At 39.9% G+C, this 23,262-nt stretch overlaps 1 protein-coding gene across 1 annotated transcript in view; it reads left to right on the forward strand.

Moving 5' to 3' along the window:
- CCDC146 (coiled-coil domain containing 146) overlaps window positions 1-23,262 on the forward strand; it is a 121,003-nt gene that overhangs the window by 65,905 nt on the left and 31,836 nt on the right. Inside the window, exons 3-4 of the mRNA XM_043588674.1 lie at window positions 14,553-14,635; window positions 17,810-18,019. Of these exons, the coding sequence (XP_043444609.1) occupies window positions 14,553-14,635; window positions 17,810-18,019 (293 nt within the window). The remainder of the gene's footprint in view (window positions 1-14,552; window positions 14,636-17,809; window positions 18,020-23,262) is intronic.

Consider the following 23,262-nt stretch of genomic DNA (forward strand, 5'->3'; position numbering starts at 1 on the left):
TAACAATGAAGCAACAGAAAGACAAATAAAGAAACTGATCCCATTCACAATTGCACCAAGAAGCATAAAATACCTAGGAATAAATCTAACCAAAGATGTAAAGGATCTGTATGCTGAAAACTATAGAAAGCTTCTGAAGGAAATTGAAGAAGATTTAAAGAAATGGAAAGACATTCCCTGCTCATGGATTGGAAAAATAAATATTGTCAAAATGTCAATACTACCCAAAGCTATCTACACATTCAATGCAATCCCAATCAAAATTGCACCAGCATTCTTCTCGAAACTAGAACAAGCAATCCTAAAATTCATATGGAACCACAAAAGGCCCCGAATAGCCAAAGGAATTTTGAAGAAGAAGACCAAAGCAGGAGGCATCACAATCCCAGACTTTAGCCTCTACTACAAAGCTGTCATCATCAAGACAGCATGGTATTGGCACCAAAACAGACACATAGACCAATGGAATAGAATAGAAACCCCAGAACTAGACCCACAAACGTATGGCCAACTCATCTTTGACAAAGCAGGAAAGAACATCCAATGGAAAAAAGACAGCCTCTTTAACAAATGGTGCTGGGAGAACTGGACAGCAACATGCAGAAGGTTGAAACTAGACCACTTTCTCACACCATTCACAAAAATAAACTCAAAATGGATAAAGGACCTAAATGTGAGACAGGAAACCATCAAAACCTTAGAGGAGAAAGCAGGAAAAGACCTCTCTGACCTCAGCCGTAGCAATCTCTTACTCGACACATCCCCAAAGGCAAGGGAATTAAAAGCAAAAGTGAATTACTGGGACCTTATGAAGATAAAAAGCTTCTGCACAGCAAAGGAAACAACCAACAAAACTAAAAGGCAACCAACGGAATGGGAAAAGATATTCGCAAATGACATATCGGACAAAGGGCTAGTATCCAAAATCTATAAAGAGCTCACCAAACTCCACACCCGAAAAACAAATAACCCAGTGAAGAAATGGGCAGAAAACATGAATAGACACTTCTCTAAAGAAGACATCCGGATGGCAAACAGGCACATGAAAAGATGTTCAGCGTCGCTCCTTATCAGGGAAATACAAATCAAAACCACACTCAGGTATCACCTCACGCCAGTCAGAGTGGCCAAAATGAACAAATCCGGAGACTATAGATGCTGGAGAGGATGTGGAGAAACGGGAACCCTCTTGCACTGTTGGTGGGAATGCAAATTGGTGCAGCCGCTCTGGAAAGCAGTGTGGAGGTTCCTCAGAAAATTAAAAATAGACCTACCCTATGACCCAGCAATAGCACTGCTAGGAATTTATCCAAGGGAGACAGGAGCACTGATGCATAGGGCCACTTGTACCCCAATGTTCATAGCAGCACTCTCAACAATAGCCAAATTATGGAAAGAGCCTAAATGTCCATCAACTGATGAATGGATAAAGAAATTGTGGTTTATATACACAATGGAATATTACGTGGCATGAGAAAAAATGAAATATGGCCTTTTGTAGCAACATGGATGGAACTGGAGAGTGTGATGCTAAGTGAAATAAGCCATACTGAGAAAGACAGATACCATATGGTTTCACTCTTATGTGGATCCTGAGAAACTGAACAGGAACCCATGGGGGAGGGGAAGGAAAAAAAAAAAAAAGAGGTTAGAATGGGAGAGAGCCAAAGCATAAGAGACTGTTAAAAACTGAGAACAAACTGAGGGTCGATGGGGGGTGGGAGGGAGGAGAGGGTGGGTGATGGGTATTGAGGAGGGCACCTTTTGGGATGAGCACTGGGTGTTGTATGGAAACCAATTTGTCAATAAATTTCATAAAAAAAAAATAATAATTAAATTATATTGCAAAACAATTCCATTTACAATAGAACCAAAAAGAATAAAATACTTGGGGTAAGTTTAATAAACATTAAATGGTTTGTCTAAATATCCTGCTATGATTTAAAGCCCCCTACCAGTGAATCAACAAGAGCAGAATTCACCTACGAGAGACTCATTTGAGACCTAAAGACACATGCAGATTGAAAGCAAGGGGATGGAGAAATATTTATAATGCAAATGGATGTCAAAGGAAAGCTGGACCAGCAATACTTATATCAGATGAACTAGACTTTTTTGTTCTTGTATTGTTTTTATCCTGTTTTGGTATCAGGGTAATACTGGCCTCATTGAATGATTTTTTAATGTGTTCCCTCTCTTCCATTATTTGTAAGAATTTGATTGTCATTATTATTTTTTTTTAATGTTTGATAGAAGTCACCAATAAAACCATGTGGTCTTGGGCTTTTATGTGCTGGAAGATTTTTGATTCCTAATTGAACTTTCACTCTTGTTACTGGTCTAAGAAGCTTTCCTACTTGTTGGATTCAAGACTTATGTTTCAATCTTGGTAACCTGTGTGTTTTTGGAATTATCTGGTTTTTTTTTCTAAGTTATTTGATTTCTTAGTATATAATTGTTTATAGTGATCTATTATCACACTATGTATTTCTGTGGTATCTGTTTTTTCTTCCATTTCTCACTTTGGCTTTTGAGTCTTCTCTCTTTCTTTCCTGGTTTATGTAGTTAAAGCATTGGCAATTTTGTTTATTTTTTTGGAAAAACTGGTCATTGCTTTCAATGTTATGTTATTATTTATTCTGGTCTCTATTTCACTTACTTTTGATATGTCTTTGTTATTTCCTTCCTCTACTAAATTTCAGCAAAGTTTCTTCTTTTTTTAGTTCCTGGTGGTATAATATTAAGTTGTTTATTTGAACTTTTTTTCTTAATACAAGCATTTATAGCATAAATTTCACTCTAACATTATGCCTTTTCTGCATCCCATAGATTTTGGAATATTGTGTTTTTCTTTTGTTTAGAGACATATTTTGATTTGCTCTTTGATTTCTTATTTGGCCCATTGCTGGTGTAGTAGTGTGTTGTTTAATATTTACATGTTAAATATTTAATATTTACATTGTAGATTTTCCAGCTTTGTTTTATTGCTAATCTTTAGTTTTGTACCATTGTGGTTGGAAAATATACCTGGTATGATTTCAGTTTTCTCAAATTTGTAATATTTGTTATATTTCTTTTTATGTGATTTAACCAGGGGATTCTTCTGTGTGTACTTGAGGAGAATGTGTATTCTGTTTTTCTTGGATGAAATGTTTTATACATATCTTTTAGCACCATGTGTTCTGAAGTATGCTTCAAGTAAAAAATGTTCTTGTTGGGAAAAAAAAAAGGAAAAAAACAAGAGTGGAACTCAAACAACCCCATATTCTGCTCCCAAGTTTCCATTTTATGGTATCAATGGGGAAATTCAAGCTGCAACTTTGGGTTTTTGTTCTTTTTTAAAGAACACTTCTGCAATCAACAGTGAAAGGCTTTATTGTCCATCACAATCTGCCCGCTAGAAGGGGAAGTGGAGGGTGCTGCTGGTGCCGGTGGCTTCCTGGATGCGTCTACACTAAATAAATTGTTACTTATGAATACTGGCAAGAGCACTGTGGGGCAGAAGCATCTTCAAAACAGGAAGGCGGGCACCAGAAGTCCCAAGTTTCTTTGTTGTGGGGAGAGGTTATGTCCCTTACCTGTAACCTTATGGTCCAGAGCTGGGGATCCCTGGCCTGCAGCCAGCTGACAGGGGTGATGCTGTCAGCAGACCAGAGAAGGTCTGAAGGGTGGGTGACCACACCTACCCAGCAGCAGAGAGAGCAGCCAGGCCTGGGATCCAACTCACATTCGCAATGACAGACCCTTATGGCAGGGTCTGAGCAGCGGCTCTGGTCTGTGAACTACAAAGTGAGATGAACAATTGACCAGCTGTGGACATGACCTTCATACATTCACAAATTTTGTGTGAGAAATACCTTGGCTTTTGAGGGCCCCAGCTTTGTTTTGGGGTTCTCGCTGCCTAAACCAACTCAAGATCTATAAAGGTGCACTAGAGGTGGGACCTCTGGATGTGAAAGACTGAAAGCTGATTGGTCAGAATCAGCCAGCAACACAATCCTTTCTGGGGTTCATGCCACCCCTGCCCCCAATGCCTACTCCTCTGGTTCCTATTTTGTGACGTTCAATATTCACTGGTTTTAACCTGGCTCTTTTTCTTGACTCCAGTTATGTTCTGCCTCTCATGTCTCTGGCCCAGTTAGGTTCTTTGCTCTCAATCATTAGTTCACCCTTTGAAGCTCTTGAAGAGGCATCTGGGTTTTAATCTGGCTCATTTCCTGCCTCCCAGGTTCACAGCCACTCCAACCTGCAACATTTCTCCTCATGATCTTTGGAAGAGAAGGGGAAAAATTTTAAACAAGGGAAAACTGTAATCGTAGTTTCAGGGGGACAAATGTGAGTGTTTTAAAGGAATGCCACCCTTTAGCATGTATGTGTTTAGGCCTGCTTTTTATTTATTTGGCTGCACATGTTATCTTAAAACTATTATAACTTAACTTTGAAGTCTTACATATAGCTAAGCAGTTGCAGTACTCATCCACAGTGTCCACTGCACTTAATGCCTTAACTCTTGGGAGGCCCTGTTTGCCACTTGTAGCCTCCCCCTCGCATTTCTATGATGGGCCACCAGAGGAGGAACAAGACAGCTGTGGGAGAAGTCCCTGGCCTCTTTGCTCATCCTGTGCGCCCTGCCAGCCACACAGAAGGGAGGAGAGAAGCTGTGGGTGAGGCAGCTGGTTTTGTACAGCACATTCTCTGCTCTTTCGAGTCTATGTTCAGGCCAAGTTACCTTGCTCTGTTCCTCTTTTATGCCCACCTTCTCTAATGGGGAGGTTGGAATGGAAGGAAGTGAATGAACAAGAGTTCTTCCAACTGCATCATTTAAGATAAGGTGAAATCAACAACAGTTTAGTGAACACTATCGAGCACTTACAAGATACCAAGCCATGTGCTAGGGCTCGAAGATGAATAAAGGGGTAGGGATTCCATCATCAAAGAGTACACAGCCTGGTGGGAAGAAACATGTTTAATCATTATTTCGTTAATAGTGTATAATGAGTACAATAGCAAATGCATCTAAAAAGACAGGAAAAAAATTCTGCCTGGCAGTGTCTCTGGTGGTGACCACTGAGATGTTTCAAAGGTAGAGTAAGAGCTCTTCAAGTGGACAAGAGAGAGAAGAAACTGAAGATAAGGGAATATAACATGCAAGGCATGGTATGGTTGGGAACTGTATTCTTTTTCTACTGCTCTCTTAACCAATTACCACAAACGCAGTGGCCTAAACAACACACATTTATTATCTTCTAATTCTGTAGGTCAGAAGTCCAACACAGACCTCAGTGGACTAAAATCAAAGTTTAGGTGGGACCATATTCTTTTTGGGAGTCTCTCCTAGAATTTCTGGTTCTTTTCCTTTTCTAGTTTCTTGAGGCTACACAGAGTCCTTGTCCTATGACCCCGTTCCTTTGGCAGGTCAAGTCCTTCTCACACTTCCAATCTTTCCTCCTCATTCCATTTCATCTCCCTAACCCAGCCAGGAAAGTTCCTCTGGTTTTAAGGACTTTTAAGGACTCCTGTGAGTAGCTGTGGCCTGGCCAGATAATCCATAATAACCTCCATATCTCAGGGTCCACACTCTTAATCACATCTGCAAGATCCCTTTTGCCCTGTAAGGTAAAATATCTCTAGAAATGTCCCAGTGATCAGGATGTGCACATCTTTGGGGGCGAAGGGGAAAGACATCATTCTGCCATTCACAGGAGATGACCCAGAACTGAAATGGTCACGGGAGATTTAGAAAGGGAGGAGATAGGTTTGGAGAGGGTGGCAACTGCCAGATAATGAAAGCCCTTGAACAGCATGTTAATGGACCTAGAGTTAATCCTGAAGGTGATGGTGATCCTTTGAAGGGTTTAAAGCAAGGTGAAAACTGTGTTTTTAAATTGTGTTTTGCTGGCAGCATGGAGGACATATTCAAGGGAGAAAAGACTTGAAGTCAGAGGAAGTGGTTATCTAATTGCCACATGCTCAGCAAAGAGTTACAGATTCTGTTTATCCTATAAAACTATCTGACAATATCTGGTTCAACAAAATCTATAGACAAAATGCCACATGATAATACATTTCTCTCTAAAAAAAAAATGGTCACAATACCTGAATGTCGATATTGTGTTAAGGAAACAATTTCATGTATTCCAGGTGTTAGACAAAGAAGACATTTATTATTCTTTTACCATAACTCCCATAGTCTTAACAAGGCCCTTGAACAAATCAAGTTCTAACTAGACCAGTAACAGCATGTAGACTCCCCTGTTTGGGGACCATCAGCATGTAGGCGGTAGTTCACACTATGGGAATAAATAAGAGGCCCTGGGGAAAGTAAGTAATTTAAAAAGAGGAAAAGGATAAGGACCAAATCCTGGAGGACACCAACTTTGAAAGGGAGGACTGGAGAAGAAAACAGAAGAGTAAGAGAGAGAACCATGAGATGATATAGTACAGTAACTGGAAGAGGAGAGAGTTCCAGGAATGATAAGTCAATAGTAATAAATGGCATAAAATCATCAAGTAATCTAAGGACAGAGGAATGTCATTTGAATATAATAATTAAGAGGTCATTGGGGCTCCATTTCCAACGAAGATGGAGTAACAGGAACCAGATATACCCTCCTACCTTAAACAACTAAGATCAAATCAAATTAGATGAAATGATGGTTTTCAGACTTTGGACAACAAATAGCACAGGACAGTAATCTCTGAGGGGAGGGGGTAGGTAAATAAATTAAGAACTATCATTGCTCCATCTCACTACTCAGTGTTTCCAAGTAATGATAGCTTAGGGAGGGGGACCCCAAGCAGAACTAAGTGATCTTGCTGATTTGTGGAGACAGAGTTTGGGATTCATGGAGGCCAAGTTGGCTAAAATACATAGGTGAGGAGAGGGCAGAGTTTCACAGAGAGGAAGCTCCTGAGAACTGCAGAGGAATATTGGCCAGTGCGTGCTTGTAAGGATACTGCTGAGGCTGGAGAAAGAACTCCCAGAGAGGAGGGTGTTGAACCATATCTGGAACTCACATAGAGCCAAATCAGGACAGAAAGACCTCCTGACATATGGGCACTGATTCGGTAGTGGGGCCAAATTAGCCTTAAACAAAAGATCATTCTGAACTTCCTTAACAAAGATTACAAGTAAGCCTTGAAAGGATCAAACTGTTTCCAAGTAACTCAACTGTGACTCACAATGCCCCAAAATATTTAAAGGAATATAAAAAAAATCCATTTCCCAAAAGCGTAAAATTCACAATGTCCGGCACGCAAAGAAGCAGGAAAATATGACCTATAATGACAGGAAAAATAAAACAATGGAGTAGACATGGAAATAGAATTAATTGACAAGGACATCAGAACAGATATTATACATATTTTAATATTGGGGAAAAGGTGGAAGGAAGCATAAACATAATGCGAGAAGAGAAAGTTATAAAAAGACTTGAATTAAACTTCTAAAGATGAAACACATAGTATCTAAGATGAAAAATTCACTGGATGGGATTAATAGCAGATTGGACACTAAAGAAAAAAAGATTGGTAGGTTTTGGTAACAATCGACACTATTCAAAATGAAACAAAGAAAAAGGAGTATAAGATAAAAAAGAGAACATCAGTGATCTGTGGACATCGAGTGGCCAAATATATGAATAATTAATCACAGAAGGAAGGAGAGGGGGGCAGAAAAAATATTTGAAAAACCAACATCTAAAATTTTTCTAAATTTCGTGAAAACTATAAACTCACAGATCCAAAATTGTGAATAAATCTCAGGTCAAACAAAACCACATCAAGATATATCATAAACAAATTACTGGAAAACAGTGGTTAAGAGAAAAATATCAAAATCTGCCAGAGAAATTAGTCATACATCCATTTATTAGTTTGGTTAAGTGCTGGCAAGCCGGTGACTACAACTCCCTGAGTGCCCGGAAGGTAAGGGGGTGGAGACACAGAACAGAGACTCCTCTCCTGAAGAAAGCTGAAGTGAGAGTGAAAGAGAGAGAGAGAAAGGAGCACAGCATCCAGCGTAGATTTTGTGTTGTTAGGGTTTTGTGTGTGTGTGTGTGTGTGTGTGTGTGTGTGTGTGTGTTTTGTGGTTTTTTGGGTTTTTTTTAGAGACAGAGAATGCGGGAGAGAGGCAGATGGGGAGAGGGAAGGGGAGGGAGAGAGACAAAGAGAGAATCTTAAGCAGGTTCCGTGCTCGGTCCAGAGCCCTATGTGAAGCTTGATCCCAGAACCCTGGGATTCATGATCTGAGCTGAAATCAAGAGTCTGAGGCTCAACTGACTGAACTACCCTGGCACCCCTGTGTTGTTTGTTTTTTAAATGAGAAAGACATTCACAGGTTGAGGATAATGTCAATAATGATAATAATAAAATTACTGCCATTGATTAAGCCCTTGGTCCTAGATACTACACCAAATACCTCATATGTAATTACTAATGTAGTTCTCACTATGGACTTATGAAATGGGGACTACTTCTGTCTTTTTGTCTTTTACAAACTATAAAAACTGAAGCACAGCTTGATTAAATATTACTCCAAGTTACAAGGTCAAAAAGTAATAGAGCTGAACAAAACAAAGACAGAAAAAAAAGAGACAAAAACACAGATTCAAATGAGAGAACTGATAATTACCAGAGGGAACCAGGGGAATGGGGGAAATAAATGATGGAATAAGAACACTAATGATGAGCACTGAGTAATATTTAGGATTGCTGAGTCGCTATATTGTACACCTGAATATAATAGAACTTATACTGGACTTTAATTATACTGGAATTAAAAAAAAAAGTAGTAGAGCTGGAATTCAAATCAAAGTCCACTTGTGATGTACTTGACTACAATACTACGCTGAGCCAGTTAAGAGGGAGAAATAGAGATTATGAAAGAGAGGGAGGTATAACTGTTGCTTTAATGCCTAGGAAGAAATAGGAGAGTATATACTTGAAAACACAGATGGATAGGCTTGCCTTAACCAAGAGGAAAGGAAGACTTCATTTTTGAAATTTGGGGGAAGAAGTTAAGGGTGGGTGTGGCTATAAATAAATAGATCTTTTGATGTAGATGAGTTCAGGTGGCCTAATTTTGTTTGGTGAATGAGTTACCTATAAGGGAAAGCTGACGCTTGATATAACAACCAAGGTGGAAAGTCAAACAAAAGGAGTAAGGAAGCATTGTTGAGAGCTCAACTGCATTTGGAAACTGCTTCAAATGGCTAGATTGTTTATTTCTAGTAGAGAAAGGGAGCAGGTGAGTGGCAGATAAGGATCCTAAGGATATTTATGCTTTCAAGTTTATGCTACCCCGACAAAGCCAACTATTCATGAGGATAAGATCAAACCAATAAATAGGTAATGTCAAAGAGGCAACAAGAATAGAGTAAGTTAAAAACCATGGTCACTGTGGTTGCCCTGTAGACGCCCACACAAACACCTAATTGTTTCCTCCTGCTGACCCCCTTCCAGATCAGTTCACTTGGTGAAAGTTCTTACTTTCCTTGGAATGTCTTAGAATTTCCATTTTTGAAATTTTTTCCATATCATTACATGCTATCCATGAATCATGAACTCTTGTTAAACTTTCAGCTCTAGAGTAAATGTTTCCTCCCAGTCTCAGTTACCAACAAGGCAATTCAGTAACACAAGTACCTATTGTGCAATCATATTTATGAACTTAATGACATACTATCTAACCTTTCCTTATGTATACTCTTTGACAATTTGAATTGGGTCTTATGCACTATTTCTTAGATCCCGCATTTTTAAAACATGACAAACTTGTTTTCTGTGCCCATTTGTATCATGCAGTGTGAAAATGCAACTATTTTTCCATGTTTATAAGTGAAACATTTCATCTATTAGAATTAAGTCTCAAGTTTCCAACCAGAGATAGACCTGCTTAAGGAGACAGCTTACAATTTCACAGAAAGTCACTGTTTGATGAGTATTACATCTAGATTATGAATTTTATTTTTAAGGAGGCTAAAATCCATTCTTTACAGTTTGGTCTTTTTCTTTTTAAGACAGATTTGTTTTTAGGAAAGTAGACCAAATAAAAGATAGCTTATCAATCCTCTTTCTAAACGTCTATGACTTAACTTTTTCCAATTTATATAGAAACTATAAAAACATATCAGATGTTTTGCCCTGCCAGCTTTCTTGACAGATTTGTAGGCATCAAAGGCAGTATGGCTTCTGGAGTGTTGGAAACAAGTAGGAAAGAAAACCTCTCTAGCCGTCCTGCTTTTTCTGTGGCCATAAAACCCACCAACACGCACCCCTGGCCACCTACCACCAGGCTTCCATTAACTGGTATTTTAGAAGAGACTTAACTTCGGGAAAACACAGCTGAGTTTTCACTACCTTTGACCTAGAATCTGTCTGTATATGCCAGTTGGATCTGATAATGGCACATTTAGTTTGAAATTTTGCTCTGAATCTCTGTTGTTTACAGCAATAGTTTTCAAGCATGTTTTAATAACCTCTTATTATTAAAAGCAATACATATGTGTTGGAGAAAATTAGAAGATACAGATAAACAAACATAAAAAGACAAAAACCATACATTCTTACTGACCAAAGAACATCATTTAACATATTAGTTTTTATTCTTCTACCTTATTGATATTTGCTATTTGATGAACTATCATTACAGTCTCCTTTAATTCTTTAAATGTGGTTTCCTTTCATTGTTGGGACATATTTATAATAGCTGCTTTGAAGTCTTGGTTAAGTCCAACACCTGCTACCCATCTAAAGAGTTTTTGCCGTTTTTCCCCCTATTTCTTTGAAGGGCTCATAATTTTTTGTTGATAATTGGACATTTTAGATAATATATCGTAACAACTCTGGTTTCTGAATCTTCCTAGGCTTCTTGTTGTTGCTGTTACGTTTTTGTTAGCATTGTTCATTTGCTTATTTGTTTAGTGACTTGGCTGGGCTAATTCTGTGAAGTGTATCTCCCCCGAAGTGTGCAGTCTCTGATGTCTCTGATGTAGATATTCTTGCCTTTCTATTTTTAACCTTGCCCTACCCACCTGAATAGGTCTTTAACAATAGGAAGGTGGGGGAGATGGGCTCTTTACTGGCTGCCAAGCCTGCCTGGAATAGTTCTTCCACAGCATGGACCTCAGGGCAATGGAGGCAGTTCATGGTTCATGTGCCACAGTCTCCCACCGTTCTTACTGAGTTTCAGATTTTATTAAATACATACATCTAAAGTTTTTGCATGCCCTTAGGTCAGTTTCCAGGGACTTTAAATGGCTGTGTTAGATAATTCTGGTGAGTTTAATTAATGTTTCTTTGAGGTAGAAGATTCATCAAGCTCTTCAAGTGACCATTCTGGAAGTTCCATCCCCTGGAAGTGGTCTGTAATTTGTAATTTTACGTATTTGCTTTAACTTACAATGTCAAGGAAATGATTGCAAAATACCAAATGCAGTTATTTACTAACAATAAAACTACTGAGCATAGTGTAAGTGTTATATAGTTTCTTTTGTGTCTAGCTTCTCAAACTGTGAGCTACTTTAGGACAGGACCCATGTCATATTTACTTCTGCTTCCATCATGCAGGACCATGGGTGAGACAAAAAAGTCTTTTCAGCTTGAAAACAAAACTATAAATACTCTATTTGTTTCTAAACAAAGGAGTCCATAGTTACCAATGGCTTACCTAGTTGACTAATTACAAGACTGGTCCCCACATGGTCTTCATATCACACACATACACATGCAAACACACATTCACACACTTAACCTTTTCATAACTTTTTTCCCAGTACTTTTTCTCCTTTAAGAGTGCCCTGATGCAAAGTTGTTTTTTTTTTAACATATTAGACCTTGAAGGCACAGTACCTATGTCCTATACTGTTTTTAGGAACCAATGAAAATGCTTGCGATCTGAAGTAAATTACATATTAGCTCAAAAATACAGAAAGCAAACTGAAAAACCAGAATGTGTTTAATTAAATATCTATAAAATGTAACATTAGGTCAACCTACCAACAGCAACTCAACACTTAAAAAGTTACATGTAAATTATATTTAAGGCGGCATATGAATACATTTTAAGATATTTGATATAGCGAGAAGTAGAACCTTCTCACAGGGCTTAAAAATCTTGTTTACCCAGGATGGAGCTTCCTCAGAAGGTTAAAAATGGAACCACCCTGGATCCAGCAATTGCACTATTAGGTATTTACCTAAAGGATACAAAATTACAAATTCAAAGAGACACATGCACCCCGATGTTTACAGCAGCCCTATGGACAATAGCCAAATTATGCAAAGAGCCTAAATGTCCATCAACTGGTGAATGGATAAAGGAGATATGATGTATATATACACACACGTACATACCGTGGAATGTTACTCAGCCATAAAAAATGAAATCTTGCCATTTGCACCAATGTGGAAGGAGCTAGGAAGTATTATGCTAAGCAAAATAAGTCAGTCAGAGAAAGACAAATACCATATGATTTCATTCGTATGTGGAATTTAAGAAACAAAGCAAATGAACAAAGGGAAAAGAGAGATAGGAAAACCAAGAAACAGACTCTCAACTACAGAGAACAAACTGATGGTCACCAGAGGGGGATAAGTTTGAAAGGTGATGGGGATTAAGAAGGGCACTTGTGTTGAGCACAGGGTGTTGTATGGAAGTGTTGAATCACTAAATTGTACACCCGAAATTAATATTACACTGTATGTTAACTAACTAGAATTTAAATAAAAACTTAAAAAAATCTTGTTTACATATCTACCCATATACAGAAAATGAGGGTTGTGAGGATTGGAACCCAGGTCTGGTACCAGCTTGTGGGTGACTCTCAAAAGATCCCAAACACTTTCACAAAAGGGTTTCGTAGTGGATTTAACACTGTTTTTTCTACCCTGATTTGGGTAGAGAGACCATGAAACCTTACTGTGGAGACTCAGACCATCACATTTTATCAGCCACACTCATTCACTCATGCAGCACATGTTTGCCAAGTACCTGCACCAGGTCTGGGGTTCTGCTGGCTTGAGGATACGGTGAAGAACAGAGTAGCCCAGGCCCTTTCTTCATGGTGCTTATACATGAGTTGGGGAGTAACATTTCTTTAGTCACATTTCTTTATTACTGCAGATTGTAATATGGCATCTGTTATTAAGTACAGCATTCTTTTGGGGTGAGTGGTGTGTGTATCTATCTTAATTTAGAAGTCAGAGAAGGCCTGATTACAAATTGATATTTAAGCTGAGGTATGAAGAAAGAATAGGGGTGAAGTCAAGGAAAAGTGAGGAATGACCAGCACAGAGACTCTGGGGAAGGAAAGAGACTCGTGCATTTACAGAAATAAAAGGCGGGCAGTGTGGCTGGAGCACTAAGAGCTTGAGAAGCGGGTTGGAAAAGAAGACTGGAAAGCAGCAGGGTCACGCAGCACCTCAGGGGTCACACCCAGGGTCTTGAATTCTATTCCACTTGAGTTCTGAACACCCAGCATAGCAAAACCTTGTTTGATTTTTTAAAAGCTCTCCCTGAAAGTAGACAGACAAGGGCCTTGAGTGGACACAGGGAAGGCTAGGGGGACAGTGGAGGTTTCGTTATTGTGGGATGTCACTTAGACTAGCCAGGGATGTCACAGAGAAAGGAGAGGGAAACAGATGGATTCAGGAGATATTTTGGAGGTAAGAACCACAGGGCATTGATAAACACAAATCTTTCCTTTAGCTCCATTTTTTGATACTATGTCAGTAGCAGCTCAGGTAAAGTCAAACCTAACACAAATGCTCACTGCATTATGGTAAAACTTCAGTGTTTTGTGTTGCACTGTGATGTCTATTACTACTTATCATCTAGTTCTGAGAGTAAAAGTTCTTTTACCCAAAATGAAAAAGAAACAAATAATAGCACTTTACGTACCAAACAAACTCTCATGTTTCTTCAACAGTAGAGGCAGAGAGATTGTGGTGTAGGGGAGTGGTCGTGGATTTTTAGAGCTGGACCACTTGGGTTTACATCCTGACACACCGCCTTTAACTAGCTCTGTAACTTTGACACAAATCACTTAACTTTCCAAACCTTAGCTTAAAATGGCGATTCATCCCTACTTCACAAAACATCTTTGAAATAACTGAAATATAACACTTGCTTGTAATAGACGCTCAGCTATTACTAATAAATAAGTAATTTATTAGTTATCTCAACTTACAAATTGTTGTAAGTTTTTAACTTAACATCTATACTATTCAGGCTGTTTGCTAAAACTAGAAATATGTTTTCTTAGAATTGGAAGAACTTAACTCAATTCCTTCCCTCAATTTACAGATGGAGAAATCATAGTCTAGAGAGGTAAGAGCCTTGCTCAGGAACGCAGAGCTTACTGGAGGCAGAATAGAACTAGAATTATTTTCTGCAAACACCCAGCATTTTTGTAATATACCATCCTGTCTGGTGTGTTTCCTCTCTAATGTCAACTGGAAAGATCTTATAAGATATCCATATATCCATTTTATCTCTGCTTTAAGCATAAGGAGTGTGATGGCTAATCGTGGTCTTGTGTTCTCTTTGTTAGTTACATGCTATGGGAAAACTTCCTGGAACCAGAATGGCAGAGTTAAAAGCGAAGTACACCTTGCTACATGATACCGTGATAAGGTATGCTATTTGCAGACGTGGAGACATCTTTTATCATATTTATATTTCTTTTTTTGTGATGGGATCTATCTTGTTTTTTATTCTCCCAAAAGCAGGCCTTGAGGCAAAGATTTGAGTTCAAGTAGTTTGAGAAGTGATACCGGAAATTATCGTGGGAGAATGGGGAAGTGAGATGGGGAAGAGAGGAATCCAGCCAGGGTGTGTTAATGTGCAGGTTAACACTGTGGCCAACTGGTGCTCAGTCTCACTGAGGACCCTCTGAGTGTGTAGAACACACCTCGGAACTCTCCCACCGAAGGGTAAGGAAACTGGGATATTTGTCCACTAATTTCCATCCATCGTTGATCAAAGATTACTCCTAGGGAGAGGAGCTCCCCCGCACTTCTAGCATGCCTTTTGAGAAGCCAAGTAAGTTGCTATGGCTAGACAAAGCTCTCAGGCAGAAGCACACAGGTCTGTCGGGATGTACGGTAACTGTCCACCAAAGCTACAGGTGACCCCAGAGTGGGCCAAGGGGACTTGGTGGGGCACTGACATTATCAACTACAGGACACTCCTACAGCGTTCCGTGCTCCCCACCTCCCTTCACGCACTAGCACAACCCCAGGCTACATCTGCTGAGGCTTCAGTTTTCTCACCTCTTCCTTCTACTCTAGGCTACTCTCCTAATCTTAGTCACAATCAACAGCATGTAAGAATATGCTTCCACAGGACAATTCCACAAAGTTTCCTAAGCACCTGCTATCAGCCAGTGGGAATCAAGAGGGAAGGAGAGTGAAGAAAGAAGGGAAATCCTGTTCTGCTGCTACTCCTTACTACTCCCCAGCCTCGTTCTTCCTTTTCTCCATAACCTCCTGCCTCATAACCTGGCATAGGGTCTTCATCAAAAGCCAAGGAGAGGCAGCAATGGATAGAAACTCCCTCCTGTCATTCCCCATCCATCCTGTCCCCCAATCTGCAAACATTAGCTCTACTTCTTTTCCTGCCCAAAGTCATTTGACTACTTTCAGGAAGGGAGCATGAGGGAAAAGTGAAGCAGCAGGAGAAGAGCAGAGCTCCATCTCTATGCACCCTTCACTTTCACTCCATCCAGGTTCCTAACAACCCCCCAGCTCTGGCTTCTCCTCCTCCTCCTCCTCCTCCTCCTCCTCCTCTGTGCCAGCCTCAAGCTAACTCTTCACCCTTATCCCGTCATTTCCCACAATTGGCCCCAACTGGCAGTGTAGACACATAATTCTCAAGATACACGAACTTGGAGGATTTAGATGGAAAGTCTGGGTAATCTTTTTCAACATACTTCACACTGCTTAAGTGGGGGGGGGGGGGGAATCCATGCAGTTCTCAGAACATCCCTTCAAGACTCTTTGCCAATATGAGTCCTACAGCAACACTTCTCACCCTCCAGATAGCTCTAGTCTAGAGCCCAGCCCAGAGAGCCTTGTGGGGTGCTGATTCAGCTTCCTCCCTGCCCGGGCCCCAGTGACAGACGGCCATGTAGAACCAAGACTATGGCCTTGGTTATTTCTTCCTAGTTCCAGGTTGTGTTGCAAAACCATTACTTCCCTTCTGCTACCCACATTTTACCTCCTCTTGACCCTTTAGTTCCCTCTCTTGTGATTACAAACACCCACCACCCTCTCCCACTCCTCCCGCCTGGGGGGCGAGAAAAGCACGAAGACGCCAACTCTCCACTCTTGCTGCTGGGGCTGTGACAGGGCATATAGAGCCTGGAAATGCTGAACTGAAGCTGAATGAATTTTGCATAGGAACCACGTTATAAAAGTTGTTCGGTTCTCTTATGCTGGCGCAGTCTAAGTCCGTGTAGGCGAATTACCATTTGTGTTCTGGCTGGAACCCTAACCACCTTGTCCACTTTCTTTCTGGGGGAAATCAGGCACCGTGGCACAAGCCAACAACCATTCACAATTCCACAGTTGAAGATCAGGCCACTTTGGATTTACCAAGTATATTAACATGCAAGGAAACCAAATTGTAAGAAAAAACTCCAACTTCAGTTAACAGAAATCATATGTGTTACCACCATAGCTGTGTTGGTATTTGGTACCTAACATAGTGCCTGGGGCATAGTATGTCCCAGTAAATGTCTCACTGGATGTTATTGAGCAAATGACATATTAACACTAGGGGAAATGGGTGGAGCAGACAACTTCAGTTGAGACAGCCTTTGTCAAGTCATTGGGCATCTCTGCAAATGAGAAACCTGAAGATTTCTGCCGGCAAGGGTCCTTGCTGGGGTGTGCACCAAAGAGGCGTGCTGACTTTAAAACCGGAAATGGCACCAGCCCTGTCTCGCTTCCAAACAGGAGAGGTAGCTAATGTGAGGCAGCTGGGTTTTTGGGAAACGTGAATCAAGTCTGCTGGTAAGGCTACAGCTGGGGCTAGCTTGCAGCACAGATGAATGAGTTTTAGAAGCTCTCACCAAGTCCAGTTTCCGTGTCCATTCAAATCTGCTTCTTGCCAGATATTTAACCTTTTTTCCTATATAGTAACAAGACCTAGATAGGGGATCCCCCTCAACTGTGACATTTAAATCTGGCTCTAGCCAGACATTGAAGATAGGATCAGAAACCTGTAAGGGAGTTTATGTCCATAATTTTATAGGAAAATTTTTCTTCCCAGTTTCTTAGTAAAGTGTCATTAGAAAACTTTATTGTTTCTTAGTTCATTAAGGAGGAAGAAATTTCCCTACAGTCAGGTCAGGAGAATTCAAGAATTAGAGCCAGCATTGCTGAGGCAGTTAAAGGGAGGACCCACTCTCTTATTATCAACCCCACCTCCACCCCCTGCCAGTCCGGGAAGTCATGATTGTTCTTCAAAGCCCAATAAAAATACCATATTCCCATCCAACTCAGTGCTTTCTCTGTCTCTCCCACCATTTTGATCTACACAATAGTGGTAGTACTTGTCAGCTGGTACTCCAGCTTCCTATTCCATCTGTTCCCCTTCCTAGATTGTGAGTTCCATTCACCTCTAGTACCTACTGTAATACTTGGCACAAACTTATCACTGAATTGAATTGTACTGAGGAACGGAAGGAACCAGGAACTGTGTGGACACGCTCCCTCCTCTCCTTGCTAGATCTCTACAGGAGTTCCTATGGATGTTAAAAGTACACCTTTCTCATTATTCCAATCTCTGTTTCATGGCTCCCAGCACACAGGAGTCAGAGGTCCAGCTGCTCCAGGATGCCAAACGTTTCACCAAGCAAATACAACAGCAGCAATTTCACCTGCAGCAAGCTGATAATTTTCCTGAGGCATTCACCACTGAGGTCTCTAAAATGAGAGAACAACTTCTCAAGTATCAAAATGAATATAATGCAGTGAAGGAAAGAGAGTTCCATAATCAGTACAGATTAAATAGGTAAGTGCACAATTCTCTCAAGCACACTGAAGACACGCTTGAGGAAAGCTCTTTCCACGTAAATAAAATGATAAAAATTAAACTAAATTAGGAAGGAACTTTAGGCACACTGAGTGTAAGATGGCAATGTTAAGATGATTACAAGCCTAGCTCTTTCCTTGATTGCCTAGAACGGGCCATCCCTGAACAAGAAGGTAACACAACTTATAGAAAACGGCTCAAGTGACAGGGAGACGTGTTCATGGAGGAGATCTCTACTGTGTTTTCTTGTGTCCGGAAAGTCATAAGCTTTGGAAGTTGCAGCCAAAGAGCACACTACATGGAACAAAGACCTGGCACACACTCTCGCCCTCTCTGGCCCTGATGGTAGCCCAGTATCATTTTGGCAGGACCAGACCACACGGCCGCACGGCGGACGCCCCACATGTACTTTGCAGACAAACCTGTGTGAGCTGAGGTTACATCTAGCTCACTATATTTTTCTAACACACGAACACAGACCACTTGTTCAACCTTGTTCTCCTGAACTATCCCTCAGGATCAAGAAAGACAGTACTATCCTTTTGGAAGACACATTTACTTATCCAGATCTAGAGTATGTCATTCAGTGAACTAACGTAGAAAGGTACTGCTAGAAAGGCAAATAGTATTTCCAAAATCTCTAACATTCCTCCTGTGGAGGGAGTAGCAAGTCAGTGGAAGAGTTTGTTCAGCAAATCACACTATTTAGATTGAATTTCAAAATGAGTACAGTCCACGCTTTGTGCTGTGGTATGCTGGATGCTGTGCCTGGGCACTGAAGAGAAAGCCAAATAATCACTCCTAGGATTTGTTACCTTTTAAGGTGGCAGAACTTTCCTCTGGCTAATTTTAAGAATCTCAGTAGATCTCCGACAGAACAAATATAATTCATTGCTATCGAGAGTTAAGCAAATTATTTAAGTGACTTTCTGAGGACTCTGTAAGCCCTGGGTTTTGAAATCTTCTCTTTGGGTCCTATCTTTTCAACTGGGGGGCTGAAGAAGGCTAGCTTCATCAGGAATTACATTCAGGGCAAAAAAAAAAATCTGAGTTCTCTTTTGTCTTTCAATCTAAACTTGTTTCAGGCTCACACTGAGATCTATAAAAAGAAAGGCTAGCTATTTCTGTGCTCTGTAAGCACTCTTTCAGTTGAGAAAATAATGAAATTAAAACAATTGGTGGTTGTTCATTAGTATTGAAAATAAGAATGCTTGACATTTCCATGAAAGGGTAAAGGGAACATAAGTCAGTTGATATTTAAATTGTTTAAAATTTCCAAGTATTCCTGCCAAGGAAAAAACCCAGCAACAACCAGAACTCTTGCCTTTTAGGTATAGACAGGCAAATTGTTCACTGAGTTGCCTGGGATAGGGAGGGAACCGTGCATAGTGACCTACAGTGAACAAGAATATTCAGGACTCACATTTGCAGAAATGTTTAGTGTGTATTGTTTTCGGATTTGCAATGCATAATACTTTGAGCTTGAGCAGACTTCCTCACATCTCAAGTTATTAACAAACTTATTTTCATAAAAATAATGGTGATTCCCAAAGGAATACCAGGAAACAATTATATAGGCTGCGTATTTCATTGGCTTTAACATATTTTATATCACACTGTATAGAAACAAATTCACTCAACACTCTCTCCCCAGGAAAAAAGTAGATATTTTCATCCCCACCTAAAAATAAAGAAATTAAGCCAGTGAGAGAAAACCATTCATTCAAATACACAGATGATATTTTTCAGATCAGTACAACAAACTCATTTTATTCAGGGTCTAAATAATAGAAGCTCTAATAAGTAACACCCCTCCACCCCAATATCTTTAGGAACTTCTGAATCACTGGCAGCTATGAAGAATAATTTATTGTTCAAATGCTCTAGAGAATAAAATTTTACTCTATAATTTGGTTGACTTTTCTTATGCTGTCACATAATATAAACTCTATTTAATAACTGCTAATGGTAAGTTACAATTAAATCTATTACCATAGTTTCAGTTATGAGATTAATACTCATTGACCTCTTGAATATGCAGTTTAGGAAAGAATTTGCAACCCCTGGAGCACCTGGGTGGCTCGGTTGGTTGAGCATCCGACTTCAGTTCAGGTCATGATCTCAAAATTCGTGGGTTTGAGCCCCATGTCGGGCTCTGTGCTGACAGGATGGAGCCTGGAGCCTGCTTCTGATTCTGTGTCTCCCTCTCTCTCTGCCCCTCCCCCACTTGTGTTCTCTCAAAAATAAGTAAATATTTTTTTTAAAAAAGGATATGTAACCTTAAGTAAGCTCAATTAATATTATAAATAATGAAGTTTTTAAATACTATTGAGAACTCAAAAAATTTTTTTAAATATATATTTATTTATTTTGAGAGAGAGAGAGAGTGTACACATGTGGGGGAGGGGCAGAGAGACTGGGATTGAGAATCCCAAACAGGCTCCAGGCTGCCTGCAATGCAATGCTGAGCCAGGCTCAGGGTTCAATCCCACCAACTGTGAGATCATGAACTTGAGAGTCAGACTGACGCTTAACTGACTGAGCCAGCCACCCAGACACCCTGAGAACTTATGTTGAAACAAAGTAGAAGTCATTATCTTTCTAAAAACAGCCTCTGAAAAGATTTTCCAATATCCTTTTCAACCATTTCCTTGCCTTCACTTTGTTACCTTTTGGGGCTTCCCTGCTTTCTAATAACTCCTCAGATTTGGACAGCAAGTAAATTGTGTCTCTGATACTAAATCTGATGCCTTCTGACAAGTCTTGGCCAGGTGGGGAAACAAGGCCATGGCGAGTTATTGCTGTCTGTCACAGGTAGGGACATGGAGAGTGGGGGCACTCATGCTGTTCACGTGCAGGGCTAGCCCAATGTGACCCTGGCCTTAGTGACTGCTCATTATTCCAAGCTGGTCCCTGCCATCCCTGTGGTGTAATCCGGGCTTGGTAGCCGTTTGCCATTCTTAGTCCAATAGTAACAGCAAAGTTGGAACCAAGAAACAAACAGATGCAGCAAGAAAGGAACAGAGGGATTATTTTAGCAAAGCATCTGGAATTCTGGAATGTTAGCTACGACACAGGGGCACACAGGTCATTAGGATTAGTAGTAAGGAAAAATTCACCGCTGGAATAGATTTCACTTCCTAAACACTTTTTAAATCTTTCCTGCTCTCCTTGTGGCAACCAAGAGCAGAATGAGCTTAGAACAGGTTTTGCAGGGTGTGGTCTTCATATCTAAAAGAGAAAGACCTGAGAAACTTGGTTGAAAGGCAGATCCAACCTTAAAACTAATGATTCCAAGCCTTCTCACCCAAGGCAGCATTTGCAGTTTTTACAAGATCCCAGCATACTTCTGAGAAATGTCAGAGTTTTAAGAACTGTTGGCTCCGAAAGTAGTTCTCAGCCCTGACTACAAGGTTAGAATCCACCCGAGTCTTCTGTCAGTGATCACCAGTCTGTGCTTAAACACCTTCTGACGGGAGTGCACAGCCTCCCACAGCAGCCCGTTCCAGCTTTGGACAGCCTGATTTTTAGATGTTTATGGTTTGTATTGGTTCAAAAATCTACCTCTGGCAACTTCCACTGACTCAGACTGGTTCTACTACTGATAGTGAAAGATATGTCTTGCACATGGCCACACACAGGGTTTCCTGCATTGTCTCTTCACTCCCAAGTCCTTAAAATTAAAAACCTTTGAGGACATGGTTTCAGTTAGGACACTCTTGCTGCAGAAAAGAAATAAATCCTGAGTAGCTCTGACACTGAAGCACCCCTTAGTCAGGAAAGCTGAAAATGTCAGACAGATTTAAAGTTTGATGTCAGTTTAAAAGGTTAGAAGTTGATATATATCAAGAGGCACAAAAGTATTTTTTCTTTATCTCAGTAATGCCATGCAAAAAGGAGAATCCAGAGGAGGGGAAAAAAGACATTAATGCACAAGAATATTTATTACATGATTACTTTTAAGAGTAAAAAACTGAAAGCAATCTAAATTCTAAAAATAGTGGAATATTTAAATAATAATGTGTTCCACAGACAGGCAGCTTGATACTGAAAAGCACCGTGGAGTCAGAGCTCAATTTCTAGGTTTGAATGTCAGTTTAGTTTTGATTGTGTGACTTTGGAAAAGGTGCTTAACTCCTCAGTTTTCTTCATTTGTACAATGAAGATAATACTTATGTAGTAAGTTCTGAAGTTTAGAAATGCATGTAAATTACCTGATATAAGTTCAGTAAAAGATAGACAATGTTTGGGATTGTTTTATTATGCTACACTCACCCACTAGGAAACCTTGAAACTAACTATTAAATTACTAATTACAAAGACTGTTTTGCAGTTGGGAAGCTACTTTAATTACATGTTAGGTAAAAATGGATTCAATCATATATACACGTTTTATATAATTTAATTAAAAGATACAAGGAAAATTAAAATGATCAACTGTGATGGGATGGGATTATGAATGATAGACTTCTTTATAAATAGAAAAATACACATCTCTTAAAGGGAAAGTCAGTTTTTCTAAATAAAAAACACATGATAGAGACATAATTAGTTTAAAATGTCCTAAAGAATTAGCCATCTTATGTTTCTTTAAAAAATATATTATTTTATATTTACTTAAAGGAAAGACTGTGAGTCTTATCTTGTGGGAGAGCTTCAAGTCACCATTTTTCCAACTCAGGGACGCTAAGGTGGCCTTTACAATCAAAATATGACAGCACACTACCACCCCCTAGTGGCAGCCTGCATGAGGTGTAGGATCAATAGGTTGGAAGTTAAATATTGTCAATGTGTATGCAAGCTCTAACAGCAAAGGCCTAAGTATTCAAAACTCTGAAAGTTCAACTTCAACTTGTGTCCCATCTAACCTACATCAAATTCCATGTGGTACGTACTTATTACACTAACCTTAATTTACATTATTGCAAATAAAAATTCATAAAAATAAAAGCTGGTGTGCATGTTTTGCTCCAACTTCCCAGATCTACTGGCTCGTGAGATCTGCTTATTTGATGGAGCTTGCGGAAGTTATTGCAGTAATCCAGGCAGGCACTGGTTCATTGCCAGTAGTATAAAAAAAAAAAAAGAAAAGAAAAGACCCAGAGCCTGCCTGGAAGGAGTCAGAGACTAGTGGGGAAGGGCCTGCTACCAAGTAGCTATAATGCGATAATATAACTGTTCTAATGGGTTGGTATACACAGTGTTGTGGGAGGACTGGGGAG

The sequence above is a fragment of the Prionailurus bengalensis genome, chromosome A2, assembly GCF_016509475.1.
Source record: "Prionailurus bengalensis isolate Pbe53 chromosome A2, Fcat_Pben_1.1_paternal_pri, whole genome shotgun sequence".
Lineage (NCBI taxonomy): Eukaryota > Metazoa > Chordata > Mammalia > Carnivora > Felidae > Prionailurus > Prionailurus bengalensis.